Source organism: Ahaetulla prasina, chromosome 1 (genome assembly GCF_028640845.1).
Source record: "Ahaetulla prasina isolate Xishuangbanna chromosome 1, ASM2864084v1, whole genome shotgun sequence".
Classification (NCBI taxonomy): Eukaryota; Metazoa; Chordata; class Lepidosauria; order Squamata; family Colubridae; genus Ahaetulla; species Ahaetulla prasina.
Window position 1 is genome coordinate 160,837,576 of NC_080539.1, and position 16,900 is coordinate 160,854,475.

A 16,900-nucleotide genomic window follows, 5' to 3' on the forward strand; every position below is an offset into this window, starting at 1 on the left:
ATTAACAGCAACTGCTTGCAATATTGCAGGTTCTAGTCCCTCCAGGCCCAAGGTTGACTCAGCCTTCCATCCTTTATAAGGTAGGTAAAATGAGGACCCAGATTGTTGGGGGGCAATAAGTTGACTTTGTATATAGTATACAAATGGATGAAGACTATTGCTTGACATAGTGTAAGCCACCCTGAGTCTTCGGAGAAGGGCGGGATATAAATGCAAAAAAAAAAAAGCTTCAATTTATACAGGTAGTCCTCGGCTTACAGCAGTTAATTTAGTGATTGTTCAAAGTAGCTACGGCACTGAAAAAAATGACTAATGACCATTTTCACACTTATGGCCGTTGCAGCGTCCCCATAGTCACATGATTTACATTTTGGATGCTTGATAACTGGTTCATTTTTATGATTGTTGCAGTGTCCCAGGGTCATGTGATCACCTTTTGTGACCATCTGACAAGCAAAGTCAACCGGGAAGCCAGATTCACATTACAACAATGTTATTAAATTAACAACTGCGCTACTTCACTTAACAAATGTGGCAAGAGAAATTGTAAAATGGGGCAAAGCTCACTTAACAAATGTCTCACTTAACAACAGAAGTTCTGGGTTCAACTGTGGTCATAAGTGGAGGACTGCCTGTACATCAACACAAACTTTTATTTTTGTTGTTTAGGGTACCATCCAGGCAATTAGTTACTGAATGAATGTTATTACCAAAAAACCCTACTCTCCCATGTTCTTCTACCATTTCAAATAATTTAGAAACTACTTCAAAAGCCAAAATTGCTTAGGACAGCATGATGACAAATCCCCAAAGCAAGGCACTCATTCAAAACAACATCGATCAATATTAATGCGATTAATTGCTTACCTTAAAATGAATTGTGACTTTCAAACTGTGAAGTGGCATTCTAAGGGCTTCCCAAACTCCTTCACCAAAGCCTCTCTGTCTCACTCAAGCCTGTCCATCGGCAACCATAGGATTTTCAACAGAATCATGAAAGCAGCACCACAGCAAGGGTGAAATGCTACCGGTTCGGACCGGCTCAGCTGAACAGGTAATGATGGCGGTGGGTGGTTCGGAGAACCGGTGGCGACGGCAGCGCGAGGCTCCACCTACCCGCCCGGTTAAAACCAGGAAGTAACCTGTTTTTTACCCTCTGTGCATGCGCAGAAGGGTTTGTGCATGCACAGAGGTTCCGCAAACACATGACGCACTTCCGAACCAGTACGGAAGGTAAGTAGATTTTACCCCAACAAATGCACCACAGCATTTGTTGAAAGCTTCAGCCCTTTCATACATATCTGTGAGGGTACACATCTGTGCCAAAAGGATGGATCTTGCAGGGCAATGCTATAATGCTATTTTTGTCAGTTCGACAACACACCCTTGCCTCATACCCTCAGATATAACAAGCCCTTAGACATGATGGAAGATATTGTCTCCATTGGGAATATCTGCTTCGAGGCACCTGATGTGCTTTCAAAGGGCAGTTCTTGAAGGCTTCCCTTGTTCCTCCCTACATCAATAGAGAAGATCACGGGTGCATGTTCTGTATCTTCTCAGTGGTGCAATATCTGCAAGTACACAGCTGAGTTCTAAAGAATACCAAGGACCCCCAGGGAATATTCTGTATCATTTTGTTGCTACCTTGTAAACATCTAAAATTTTACAGCCCAAATATGTACAGAAAAAGAAATTGTGGAAAAAATACCAAAAGAAAGAAAAAGGAGGAAAACATTTTATAATACGAGAAGAGCTTAGTTTTTTAAACAACGTTAAACCCTGACCATTTGAAATATTATTATTAGTCTTCCCATTATGTTGATGAACAGCCATCTCATAAATAGAGAGTAAATCCATCCATCCATCCATCCATCCATCCAAGATCGTAAATCCAGGACGGAATTGTCTTTTCAGCATAAAGGTATACTTTTTTAAACATACCCCATCTCAGAAAATGCATATTTCCTCATTCAGTGATAAATTTCAAAAATTTAGATGTGCATACTTCCTTTCAGGATACGTGAAATTATACAAATTACATAAACAGAATAAGCAGCAGCCAAAGAAATTAAAAACATAGGAAAGAACACGAAAGCCAACTGAATCTAGTTTGCAGCCACATCGTTCAATATATCTTTTCATATCTTTCAGTTCTTGCGATCCATCTTGCTTCCATCCCATCCATGCACCCATTTTATAATTGGGTTTTTTTCTTTAATTTTTTTGAATCTCTCTTTTAGGAGATTTCATCAACTTCTCCAGCCACAGCCTCCTCAAATTTCTCTTTCCCTCGCTTTATTCTTCCTCATATAATTGCTTTGGGCTTCACTCATCATTCCTTTTCCTTATATGACCAAACTATCTCAAGGTATTTACTACATTTTGTACTGGTTCAACATTCATTCATCACCCCTCCATTCTTGCCTCTTGTTTTATCATACACACTTAAGTACCCAATTCCCACTGCAGTCAATTTAATGTTTCTCCTTCAAGACTCAAATCTCAGCTCCAGATAACAAATCACTTAGGAATGAAATACTAAAAAAATAATCAAACAGGAAACAAGTCTGATGTGAATTTGAATACACACATACACACCATGCTGTGAAGGATTAAATGCTGTAGGACCATCAAACTAAACTTCAGAATATCAGCTTATTAACACTTTCCATGTACAGGAATTAAATTTAGTTGGAGAGCGTTAATGTAAAAAAGGATCTAAGCTTGATTAAACTTTCTAGTCATAGATATCTAATCCACAGATAAATTAAAAACATTTTTAATACACTTATGGAGAACATCAGGGAATGTTTAGCAGAGCCATAGTAACAAATCCTATATAATTAATAAAATGTTTAATCACAAGTATTAAAAATATCCTTCCAACTCAGCCATTTCTCATTCTGCCACAAATTTTAGAGACACCTAATCTAAGTTATTCTATCTCACACAGATTTTGAATTTCCATTAATATATACTTGATATATATTTGTTCTCCTGATCTAGAGTGAAGATCTTTCTCAAGCAGGAAACATAAACTTCTAATAAAACAAATTAACTTTAATGTTTCCATTCTACAAAATTTTACATTCTACAAAATGACTAAAGATGACACAAACAGAAAAACTGCATATTAACAACCCAATATGTGAAGAAAAAGAATATTCATTTAACTGAAACACTCTCAAAACCAAAGAAGTTGAAAACTAATTTTTTTAAAAGATCAATAAAGAAATGAGATCTTAAAAGAAAAATAGAAAGCAAAAGTTAAAAATTGGGAGGGGACAGAAACTATTACTACTGGCGACTTCTTAGCTGACGTATATTGAAAATACAATAGATTATGATGCCCCACATCAAGTCCCATGTCTCTCTAAAAAATGTGGACTGTAAAATTAAATTAAATTAAATTAAAATTACATTCTGAAAAAGACTGCTACTTCTTTGCTGCAGGTGATCCCAGAATAATATTTTTTCTATACCTTTTAGATCAGAAAGTTTATTTGGACTAATTTTTTAAATTCTAATACTGGACTCTGGAAGAATTCTTCTTCCAGAGATTGTGGGTGCTCCATCATTGGAGGTTTTTAAGAAAAGATTGGACAGCAATTTGTTTGGCATTAGGGTCTTCTGCTTGGACAGGGACTTGGCCTAGAAGACCTCCAAGATACCTTCCAACTCTGTATTCTGCATCTAGAGTATGCAGGGAGGAAGGGAGGAGAAGGTAAATGCAAAATCAAATCCAATGATGAGTAATTGGTTCCCTTCCAAAAGTTTTGGATTTTGATTCAAACTAGATTTGACCAACAAGGCCAGTGCAAGTGATCCTGAATTATAATGCAAAAAAAATAAAAAATCTGAGAGGTGTCAGCTTTCATGTTTGCTCTTCCAGCCTAACCAAGGACCTTAAGCAGGTTTAATTCTGACTACATATCTCTAGGAGGCCTTGGCAAGAGCAACTCATGCCCTTGTCCTCTCCCAATTGGATTACTGCAATGTACACCACACAGGGCTTCTTTTGAAAAATACTTTGAAAACTACACTTGATCCAAAGTGCATTAGCTTGCTCACTGATGGATGAGATCTACTGTTCACATATTAATACCAATACTTTACCAGAATGCTTCCAGGTACAATTTAAAGTGACAGTGTATGAATGGCTTTAAATCTAAACAAAAGAATAACTCTGTAAACTGCTTAGGGAGGGCTGTAGAGCACTATGAAGCAGTATATGTCTATTGCTGTTTAACTTTTAAAACCCAGACTGGCTTGGCCTTTGGGTACCGACATAGCCACTGACTTCAGTGGTTCCTATTGATCCAGTAACATATGGATGCTTAAGATTCCTCCCCCATTTGAGATGTGACATCCAGAAGAAATGTTTGTTATTTTTAATCACTGAATCAGCTCCCACCTAGTTTTATCACTACTGAGCTTTTAAGAAGCCTTAAATACTAAATGGTTCAAAAGGGCATTTATTTAATACCAGTCATCAATATGTCTTTTATTGTTGTTGTGACAGAAATGGGTGGTGAGAGTTTGACAGTTTTTTTAAAAAAAAATACTGTTCTTGTATTTCTATATTACTATTAACTTTATTTTGATTTATTGTACACTCTCATGAGACTGGAAGGGTGCTTGTGAGTGTTAACAAATACATAAAAGTGATACTGTCATAAAATATGGAAAACTATCTTGTTTCATATATCAAACATCTGACTTCTTGTCCCAGGAGTTTCAAGGATTCCCTTTCCTCTTGATAATTTGTACGGCTGTTAAAACAATACTATTCCGCCATGCTTTTGCAAAAGATCAAAGGTTTCTACTGGCCATCTAGATCAGGAGTCTCCAACCTTGGCAACTTTAAGACTTTTGGACTTCAACTCCCAGAATTCAGAGTTGAAGTCCACAAGTCTTAAAGTTGCCAAGGTTGGAGACGCCTGATCTAGAGGATTTCTCTTACTTGTATGCCTAGTTTCTTTTATTCCCTTGTCCACAACCTTGATTGTGTTAGCTTACCAAAAAAAAGGTGAAATAATCACATTTTCTCCAACTCTTTTACTGGTCACCATCTCTTAACTATGAGCACAAGGTTGATGAATCATCCAAGGCTGTTTGAACTTTTACCAGTCAGTATGCAAAATACATGCTCCCCCTCCATTTCAGTTGTTTTGCATTTCTTTTAATAACTCTCAGAACAACTATTGGGAATTCTAAAATGCTTTTTATGAAATTAATTCTGAATTCATTGTAGGAAGTTAGCACTCACCCCTCTCCTAAAAGAATGAAATATTTTGGGAAATATTAAAAAAAGGCAGAATATATTTCCCTGGATGAGAAATGGAGAAACATGTTTTAAAGACAAAGCAGCTCCCACCTTCCTGCCTCCCACCCCACACCTTTGTCAATGGGCCAGAGGCAGAAACCCACCCACCCCCCATATTTGTCAATGGACCATCATCTGCAACACAAAGGACCCATCTAGCAATAGAAACTCCCCACATGGCACCTGGGGAGATTACATCAGCCAGCAAGGTTAGCTAGGACCTCTGACAGCAACCAATCAGGATACTCTTCCTGTGCCCCAGGAAGTTCAAAGCCAGAGAGGGTATAAAACCCAGGGACTCAACATCTCTGCCTTTTTTCTGCTCAGGAACTCAAACCATGTGATCCTGTCCACCATTAAACCATCTTTCAAAGCAATCTCCATGTTTCCAGAATCAGTTTTCAGCAAATGAACCAGCTAACATGTGGAAAACTCTTAAAAATATCACCGGCTATGGCAAACCTCCTTCCCAGGCTGAAGGTAATCAACAACTGGCAGATGACCTGAATGAGTTTTACTGCAGGTTTGAAAGGAAACTACAGCCACCTATCTCCACAACCCCCATCTCAGACACACCAACAACAGCCAAGCCTCCTACAACTGACCCCATTTCATTGGGTTCACAACCCCTAGTGATCACAGAAAAGGAAGTGCAGGACCTATTTCACAGACAAAAGCCAGGAAAAGCTCCAGGCCCAGACAAGATAACTCCTTCTTGCTTAAAAGTCTGTGCTGACCAATTGGCCCCCATCTTCACCCATATTTTCAATAAATCACTAGAGATGTGCTATGTTCCTTCTTGCTTCAAACGCTCTACCATCATCCCAGTGCCGAAGAAGCCCACCATCAAGGAACTGAATGACTACAGACCAGTTGCTTTAACATCTGTAGTCATGAAAACCTTTGAAAGGCTAGTGCTTTCCTACTTGAAAACCATCACGGATCCGCTGTTAGACCCCTTGCAATTTGCATACCGAGCAAATAGATCAACAGATGATGCTGTTAATATGGCTCTGCACTACATCCTACAACATCTTGAGTCTCCAAAGACCTATGCAAGGGTCCTCTTTGTAGACTTTAGTTCAGCATTCAATACCATCATTCCAGACACTCTTCTAACTAAGCTAAACCAGCTACAGGTACCGGAAAAGACTTGTAAGTGGATCACAAGCTTCCTAATAAATAGGAAGCAGCAGGTGAAGCTAAGCAAGATCACATCAAATACCTGTACAATTAGCACAGAGGCCCCCCAAGGCTATGTGCTCTCTCCACTTCTCTCTGTATACCAATGACTGCATCTCCAACGATCCATCTGTTAAGCTACTGAAGTTCGCAGATGACACAACAGTGATTGGTCTCATTCGAGACAATGACAAATCCACATATAGACGAGAGGTCGAACGACTAGCCTTGTGGTGCAACCAAAACAATCTGGAACTGAACACACTCAAAACCGTAGAAATGGTGGTAGACTTTAGGAGAAACCCTTCCATACTTCCACCTCTCACAATACTAGATAACACAGTATCAACAGTAGAAACCTTTAAATTTCTAGGTTCTATCATATCACAAGATCTAAAATGGACAACTAACATTAAAAACATCATCAAAAAAGGACAACAAAGAATGTTCTTTCTGCGCCAACTCAGTAAGCTCAAACTGCCCAAGGAGCTACTGATTCAGTTCTACAGAGGAATTATTGAGTCTGTCATTTGCACCTCTATAACTGTCTGGTTCGGTTCTGCAACCCAACAAGAAAAACACAGACTTCAGAGGATAATTAGAACTGCAGAAAAAATAATTTATTTATTTATTTATTTATTTATTTATTTATTTTATTTATTTATCATATTTGTATACCGCCCTATCTCCCTAATTGCTACCAACCTGCCTTCCATTGAGGACCTGTATACTGCACGAATCAAAAAGAGGGCCGTGAAAATATTTACAGATCCCTCACATCCAGGACATAAACTGTCCTCAAAACAACGCTATAGAGCACTGCACACCAGAACAACTAGACACAAGAACAGTTTTTTCCCGAAGGCCATCACTCTGCTAAACAAATAATTCCCTCAACACTGTCAAACTATTTACTAAATCTGCACTACTATTAATCTTCTCATGGTTCCCATCACCAATCTCTTTCCACTTATGACTGTATGACTGTAACTTTGTTGCTGGCAATCCTTATGATTTATATTGATATATTGACCATCATTTGTGTTGTAAATGTTGTACCTTGATGAAGGTATCTTTTCTTTTATGTACACTGAGAGCATATGCACCAAGGCAAATTCCTTGAGTGTCCAATCACACTTGGCCAATAAAAAATTCAATTCAATTCTATTCTATTTTCCCCAATTTGGAACGGAACCCAAATGTACATTTCTTCCAACATCATCTTGGCTGCAAACATTCAGAATTTTGATGACAGCAAAGAGCAGGAGGGAAAAAACATAACATGTTGGGGCTGCCTGATGGTCATCTGTAGTTTTACACAACCACAAATACGATAGCTCTAGGACAGGAAAAACAAAATTGAAAAAGTCATACTTGAGGACACCAAGTGGATCCACGTCACCGTCTTCCTCTTCTGTTTCCTTTTTGGCCTCCTGGCTTTTAAACGAACTGAACTGAGAAATGACATCAGGTATTTTTTCCTCTTTGAAAAAATCAAAGCCTTCGGTCTCGTCATCCTCTTCTTCCTTCTTGGGAAGGTTTTTACTCTTGACATCAATGATACTAGTAGATCTGGTTCCTGAAAAAAGAGGCAGAGAAAAATTAATGCAGCGGTACACAATACACACAGCTATTATTCCCCTACATGAGTATCACCAACAGCTACCCAGTATTCTTATACTGGAAGAAAATGGGCCTTTTGTATGTGAAAAACAGTACATTTCCACACCATGTAAATAATTTGTGGCAACAAATATATGTTACTTAGGGCACTTTCGAACCACAGTTTTCTATTTCCATATCCCCCAGAAAACAATCTGAAACTAACATTCTCACATCCAGATAACATGTTACTATGCATTTGTAGTATTATATTGGTAGGGAAGCAAACCAAAAGTATCCTCCGTTAAATATTTGTGACAATGGGAATTTAACTTAATTTTTAAGTGGAAACGTTTTGCTGATTTTGCAAAGTTCCAAGAGTTGGTCCATGGCCTATTTATTAAACTCCACTCTGTGTAAAGAACGTGTTTTTAATTTACCCAAAAATTCCAGTAACTCAGGGCTTGATGCGAGAGCCACATCTTTAGAAATCAACCCCATAATCTCATTGAAGGCAGCTCTTCGTTCTCGAATATCAGATTCTCCAACAAAAAGCACTTTTCTTGGCAAAGGTGGTAGAGAGGTTTGTGGGTAACGTGTGACAAGTTTTTGATAAAACTCATCAATATCACTGTACTTCTTAGAAACCTGTAACGTAGGGAGAAAAATATTCATTCTTTAAGCGACAGACATAAACCTGCAACAGACCAGTAACAATTCTGAAAGAAAATACAAGATTTCCCACACACCATATATGGGCAATTACCATGGGCCAGGAATAAGTACGGTCAATATTTTCAATTGTTGTTGCTTTTAGGGACCTTGAGTAAACTACATAAATGCGTTAAGCCTCTCAGAAGTTTAATAGATCTTTTTTAAAGTTTATATCTTAACTGTGCACACAACTAAAGGTGCCAATTTATTGCCGGTCGTGAGTGGTGCTGTGGGCGAGAAAAATAGATCTGTACCATTCCCTGTAGATTTCCATTCTTGCAGTACGTGAACTTGGTGATTTCAGCATACTGGACTACTAATATTCTCAAAATGATTGTATCACCTAGAGGAAAGGCTTGGGAGAAATGGGTCTTTAGTAGACATCTAAAAGATGTAATAGGAGATGCTTCCAAATATTGGTGATGACGAAATTATTCTAAATATTGGCGAATCATTCCAAAGAGTAGATACCAGTATAGAGAAGATTCACTTGCAAGTTACAGTAAGATGATATTCTAAACCAGGGGCGTCAAACTCGATTTCATTGAGGGCCACATCAGGGTTGTGTTTAACCTTGGGTGGCGGGAGGTATTGCCAAGGGTGTGGTCAGGGCGGGCATGGGCAGCTCGATATCACTCGTGTTAGGGATGCCTGTGGTGGTCCACATTTTCGGCTGCAGTGACCTCCTGAAGCCCTTTTCAGGCCCTCCCGAGCTCCATTTTCACTGGCAGAGGCATCACGGGCTGGTCCTTCACTGTTTCCAGGGCAGCCCCACGGCCTGATCTAAGCACTCCGTGGGCTGTATCCGGCCCACAGGCCTTGAATTTGATACCCCTGCTCTAAAAGAACATAATCATATTTATGCCCCATTGAGTACTGGCAAGAATCAGGGCAGTGATCAGGGCCCCAGGCAATTAGTTCTTTTGGATCCAGAGACAAAAAACAGTCTACTTAATAAAGGGGGTTGTAGCTTTATTACTAGCTCTAGCTAACAGATCTAAAAGCAAGCATAAAAAACAAGCACGTTAGCTAAAATGACTTCTAAATTTCTATATCTTTCTTAATATGAAGGAGAAATCAAAATATGTCACTAAACTACCTGAAATAACAAAAAAAAAATTGTTTCCCAAATGCTAAGACCTATAGCAGATGTGATAGAATTAATGTGGTGTTGGCAGATAGAGTAATATTTTTGTTCTCCCACCTTTTTTTTTTAATTGGAGAATTTGCTTCTTTATTCCAAGGATATCAAGGGCCTCTGGTGGCTCAGCAGACTAAGTCTGTCTGTTATTAACACAGCTGCTTGCAATTACTGCAAGTTCAAGTCCCACCAGGCCCAAGGTTGACTCAGCCTTCCATCCTTTATAAGGTAGGTAAAATGAGGACCCAGTTTGTTGGGGGCAATAAAAGTTGACTTTGTATATAATATACAAATGGATGAAGACTATTGCTTAACACTGTGTAAGCCGCCCTGAGTCTTCGGAGAAGGGCGGGATATAAATTCAAACAAATAAACAAACAAACAGATCTATTTGACTGGTATTTAAAACATTATAGAATGTTTTAGAGAGCAGTCACCAGCCTTTCCATAGAACCTTGCTGGTAGAATTGTGGGGCCTTTGTGAAGTACAATAAACGGGAGGGAGCTAAGAATCATGTGGGCTACCTACCCTTGCCACAAAAGGTGGGTGATCTCCATTAAGCATCTCTTGGCTCCAGGAAGGAGAGTAAAATACTACTGGTTACAGCCTCTGCTTAGAGCTTAGGTGAGGAATATGCTCAGCAAAGAGTTTTGGAAGACCACATAAATTCCATCCTATTATGGCCATACTAAGGGCCGGGGTAAACGGAACAAAAAGTGAATAATACAAAAGACTATCTTCATAAATAAACATTTTGCTTCTGATAGCGAGTGGTCAGTCAGGTTTTTCAGAATTCATAAAAGCTAAGACAAACTTCCTCCACTCCTATGCACAGTTGTTTTGGCAAGGGAGAAACAGAATGAAATGAAGGAAAGGATGATACATACTAGCGTGTGTTGCAGCTTAAGGGGGTGGGGGCAGAGAGACTATTGCCCAAAAGGCCATTTTTGCCTCCATGCCTAAAACATAGCTTTATAAATAATATACAGGATGGAATGGAAGGGATATGTATCACTTTTGCTGACTACAGCAAGCCTCAGGAGTTTTGCCTTAGAGGACAAGATTACATTACAAAGTTATTTTGACAGATTAAGCCCTGAGTCTGTTCCATCAGGACTATGTTCAAGTGTGATAAATATAAAGTCCAACATTTCGGTTGGATAAATCAAATGCAAAGGTATAGAACTGGAGACGTAAGGTTTGGCAGAAGTGTTGCTGTGACTCCGGCTCCTGAGCCTGTCCTCACGGAGGAAAATTACTCTGAAAGTGATGGGGAGGAGCTGACAAGCCTCCCTCTCCAGGACCCTCCTTTCTGGCAATGCCTCAGGTTCCAGCTGAAGGCCAGGAGGAAGGCATGTCGGAGCACCCACTAATAGGGAGTGATGAAAATCAATCTTGGATTGATCCCAGGCAGTGTCGGAGGGAGACACATGCGCAGCAAAGGAAGAGGTGTGGAAGGGCCAGAGATTGCTGAGTCACTGAGCCATGCCCCACAGGGGATAAAAGTGGGTGGGGTTGCTCTGCAGGCTCTGTGACAGACAAAAACTGCATATCGTGAGTTTCAGATGGGATAGTTTTCGGAATTAAGGCTTGGACTTTGTGAATGACTTCTGACTACTCTTTGAACTTTTGGTTGCTCCAGCAACGGACTACAGATACGCTGACTCCTGTTTCTAGAGGTGATAAGAAAGGCATTCGGAAAGTAGCTGCCAGCACTTTTATCTGCTAAAGGGATTCAGGTTGGCTTGTAAAAATAAATTACTGGTAGACATCGTTTGCTCGTGTGTCTTCCTATGTGAGGTGGTGGAACAGAACAAGTTTATGTAGAAATATCACCAGGTGAACATGAGTAAGCATATAATACAAGAGCTGAAAAGTTGGCCCATAGAAACATGGGCATACTGCATCCATTACAGGAGGTAGTAGCTTTATTGTGTACTCTGCGTTGGAAAAGCGTGTCTTGGAGTCGTGTGCTTAGTTTGGGGAACTGCACTTTAAAAGAAAAATGAAGTGGGTTCAGAGAACAACTAGAACAAATGTTCTGGCAGCCAATCTCTGAAAAGGAAGAATTTATATCAGGGACATTTAGATAGCAAAAGGGAAGATTAGAAGAGCTATGACAGCAGTTAACAAATATCTAAAAGACATCACATGCATAAAGGAGACCACTGTTCTCCGCTGAAAGTGAGCAGGATAAGGACCAGTGGTTTAAAATATTTTTAAGCAGGAAGATTCAGGAGGAATACTGAGGAATTTCCTGATAGGAAGAAGTATTAAGCAGTAGAACTGCCTATCAAAAGCAGTGGGGAGCACCGGGAGATTTCAGTCGGGGGCTGGATGGCGTTTGCTTGAGATGGTTTTATGGATTCCTACACTGAGCAAGGAATTGGACCAGAGGCCCTAAACCAGCCTTTCTCAACTTTTTTTCTCCCCTGGAGGAACTTTTGAAATAATTTTCAAGTCCCAGGGAACTCCTGTATAAAAATTATTATATCTACATTTCACAGAACATTTGCAGGATAATGGAATGGAATGGAATGGAATGGAATGGAATGGAATGGAATGGAATGGAATGGAATGGAATAGAATAGAATAGAATAGAATAGAATTTTTATTGGCCAAGTGTGATTGGACACACAAGGAATTTGTCTTGGTGCATATGTACACTCTTATGTACATAAAAGTGTACATAAAAAGTTTTCAGGGTACATAAAAGAAAAGATACATGCATCAAGAATCATAAGTAAGCAGAGTCACAATGAGTAAAAATCCCCACCATTGCAAACTTTAGCTCTCTGTGGCACAGGAAGTTAAAAGAACAAATGCTTTTTTTAAAAAAAGAATAATCATGATCTCTTGTGAAATCCCAGGGTTTTGCAGAATCACATTGAGAGAGGCTGTTTAAGAAGATCCCCTTAAGATAAGAGATTGTTTAATTCTACTGCCTCTTTCTGGAGTTGTGATCTGTTACAACTTATTAACTCCAGCAATGTTCACAAAGAATGCTCTGAATAAAGAGCAGACACTTTTTATAAGGCTCCATTGTCCACTGATAATTTACAAGCTAACTGAAGAAGAAAAGCCATTTTGTGGCTGAAAGGCAACGAAACAAGACTGAAAGCAAAGATAAAGCAGTGTTTTAAACATTGTATTGAGCCATGTTGTATCTTATAGCTCAGAGCAGCATTCATCTCATCAGAGAAACAGAACTAGATGGCTTAGTGGCTAAGACACTGAGCTTGCTGATCGGAAAGGTCAGCAGTCCGGCGGTTCGAATCCTTAGTACAGGTCTCCTGTGTGAGCAGGGGGGTTGGATTAGATGACCTCCAAGGTCCCTTCCAACTCTGTTACTGTTACAAATATCCAATCTTTGTAGCTTGTTTACAGGATTAAAACTTATTCTATGACATTATAAAACCTCTTTACCTTATGTTATAGAATAAACTTAAGTTACATACAAATGTAGGAAAACCCTTTGGTTTCAAAGCAGAGCAAAATGTTACACAACTGTCAGAGAAGCATCAACGGTTCTGTCTAGCATGAAATCATTCGTTCAGATTTCAGACTGACATCCTGTCAACATGACTACAGTTTCAACAGTGCTTGAGTGCCCTCTACTGGAACTGACCATGTTATCCCAATCAAAAGAATAGAAATCTGATTTTTTATTTTTTTTTTGCTACAGAAAATCCATGTCTTTCAAATTAATATCAAAGCAGCTGAACAGTATAATTGCTTATGGTCTGAATGATGTTTTTCAAGCTGTGCAAATCTGGAAGCCATTACACTACTCTGTAGTGTTGCACTGCACTTTGCATTTTGGGATCTTGCACTACTACTAAAGCAGCACTTGAAATTTCCTTCCTCAGTTCTGGTTATCTACAACAGCATAACCAATATTCCTCCAATTAAAGTAAACCCAAACTCACATTGCTCATTAATTGGCTTACAACAAAATGCGTACTACAGCAACATGCAATACAAACGCATACAATACAAAACCCAACCCTGTAGGCTCCAACATCAAAGACCCAACAATGTTACCTCTTTAAAGAACTTTGAAAACTTTGCTTTTTTTTCCCCAGGCTGTGATTTAGGCAGAGGTGTATATCCATCTGAATAGGAGTGCGTTTAATAAAGTTGTAGTATGATTGTTTCCCACAATTATGGCCCTCTTTTATTTCCTTATTTTTTTTATTAATGTCATCTATTTGGGTTTTGCTTTAATATGTACAGATTAATAATTTAAATTTATAGAACAGCTCCGTTGGGCAATCTTATACATTAAAATTATTAATCTGACCGGCAGTTTACCACATACAGTGGGATTTAGTGCAGACCACAACAAGATTTCACTTTAGAGAATCTCTCTTATTTCCAGGACTGGCTTTTCAAAAGATTATGATGAGCCAGATTTTTCAACCTTGACAGCTTAATACAAAGAAAAGAATACTTTCAGAGGAATTCATCAGCGGTTTTGACAAAAGGAGCTGGGAACCTATGGCAACTGCTGGAAAATTACCAGCAAATATAGAATACAAAGTACTTCACATGGCTTTCTACACTCTGGCTCACTCTGATTGGCTGAGCTCTGTGAATTCTTAGTAATGGCCACCCTGCCTGGGGAATTCTAGGAACTGAAGTCCAAACAGCTGGAGGACTCCCAAGTTAGGAAAAATTAACTTTGGACTTTTAGTTGGCCTTGTTACAGAATCTGTTTTGTAAAGAGTAACACCAAGTCAGCTTTAACTCTTACACTGGGATTTAAAATTTCACATTTAATCTTACAGGACTGAGTATTCCTCCACTAAAACAAGCAAAATCCTTCCACGTAGAATGTAAGCATATCAGAGAGAAATTTTCCCCAACAATCCAGTATTCAAGGTAATAAAGCATCCAGTCATCATATGCTGCCTGATACAGGTAGTCCTTGACTTGTGACCGATCATTTAGCGACGGTTCAAAATTACAATGTCACTAAAAAAAGCGACTCATGACCGTTTTTCACCCTTATGACCATTGCATTATCACCAAGGTCATATGATCAAAATTCAGACACTTGGCAAGTGACTCATATTTATGACCACTGCAGTGCCCCAGGGTCATGTGATCCCCTTTTGTGACCTTCTGACAAGCAAAGTCAATGGGGAAGCCAGATTCTCTTAACAACCATATTACTAACCTAACAACTTCAGTGATTCACTTAACAACTGTGGCAATAAAAGTCATAAAATTGGGCATAACTACACGTCTCAATTAGCAACAAAAATTTTGGGCTCAATTGTGGTTGTAAGTCGAGGACTATCTGTATAGCCCAGATCCAATGTTACCCTTTTGCTAAGACCAGGCATGTGCCTAATACTTTGGTGGCACTGCCATTAGCTATGAAGCTTCAAAAATCATACATAGCTTTATTCATATTCTATTCCACACACAAATAAATAAATGGTTTTACTATGATTTTACAAAATAGTAGTATACTACTATTATTTTGTGTTTTATTGCTTTTTCTCCTTTTAATTTTGTGTTTTTTTATTATTGGTCTATTTTCATAATATAATTCATAGTATATTTTTAAAGCATGTTGCCTGGAATGAAATTAATAAAGTTTGGTTTCTCATTGTTATGATATGAACTCTTACCAGAATTACATACAAAATACATTTACAAATGATTTCATTACCATAAACTGAACATTGTCTTCGGGTTTGTGCTTGGCAGATTTGAACACAGCCAGTTGGGTAACTACTAAGATATTATATTCCACATGCCCAGACATCATCTTTCCTCGTATTTCTTGGTACTCTGGGACTGACAGATCTATTCCTGTATGGCCATTCTGAAGAGGTCTGCAGAGGTAAAAACATGAATTTCAAAGATAGACGAGGTTTTCTTAATTTTGACACTGGTTTTTGACCGATACGTTTTCAGATCTGGGGGAAAAAAAGAGATATTATCACTTGAAAGTAAAAATTACACAATAAGTTGGGATAGTTGCCTAATTTGATTATGGAGATTCTCTGACATCCACGTCATGGCTGTGCCAAAGGTGCTTTTTTTCAAAAGGCAACTGGAAAAACAAAGTCCAGTTGCCTTTTGAAAAAGCACCTTTGCCTAATTTGAAATTTTTAAGAGAGGAAAAAAGAGAAAATGTGAAGCTATTTTACGTAGGACAAGTTTGTCTCTTTGATACAGAAGTAATACTTTCTGCCAATACAAAGCATCTGAGCTATATTTTTTTTAAAAAAATATGATAGGTCTCTAAATAACTTTAGTTTCATAGCCACCAGGCAAGATAGGTGATACTAAGGGATAGTGATGCCTTTGTCATTATTCTTCCTTTCCACAGAATCAGTATGTACGATCATAGTTGCATGGGGAAGCATTCAATATAAATTAAGTAACCAAAACTTTCCAGCAACACCTTTGCACCAGTTCACAATTGTAATGGCATCTGTAATGCTACATTAGCTGCACAGGCGCCCATTTCCTTTCCAGGTGCTGATTATCACTTTAAAGTCCTACATGATACAGGCCCAAGTTACTTGTGGGACCACTTCTCTCTGAGGATATCTGCCCATCCAAAGAGGTTAGATAATCCCCTTCCGTAAATGTTCCCATCTGTTGGGACTTAGGAGGCGTGCCTTCTCAGTGGCTGCCCCAGACCTTTGGGACATCCTCCCACTGGAAATCAGAGAGATCCCTACCCTTTTAGCCTTCTGGAAGACTATGAAGACCTGCCTATTTCCCCAAGCATTGGGCTAGAATGGAGGGTTGAACCCTAAGGATGTTTGGTCTGGTGCCTGGATGGGGGATGGGTATGTTTTATGGATTGTTCTGAGCTGCCTAGAATCATTATGTGAGAGAGGTGGCCATATAAGTCGAAGGCAGGCAGGCAGGCAGGCAGGCAGGAAGGATGGATGGATGGATC

At 39.0% G+C, this 16,900-nt stretch overlaps 1 protein-coding gene across 2 annotated transcripts in view; it reads right to left on the bottom strand.

The window, feature by feature from the left end:
- Nucleotides 1-16,900, bottom strand: part of HS1BP3 (HCLS1 binding protein 3) — a 50,818-nt gene that overhangs the window by 31,281 nt on the left and 2,637 nt on the right. The window contains exons 2-4 of one of the 2 annotated variants that reach the window (XM_058179512.1): nucleotides 15,653-15,902; nucleotides 8,554-8,761; nucleotides 7,886-8,090 (exon numbers count right to left, since the gene is read on the bottom strand). In XM_058179512.1, the coding sequence (XP_058035495.1) occupies nucleotides 7,886-8,090; nucleotides 8,554-8,761; nucleotides 15,653-15,751 (512 nt within the window). In that variant the 5' untranslated portion in view covers nucleotides 15,752-15,902. The remainder of the gene's footprint in view (nucleotides 1-7,885; nucleotides 8,091-8,553; nucleotides 8,762-15,652; nucleotides 15,903-16,900) is intronic. The other variant, XM_058179502.1, reaches the window with a different exon arrangement.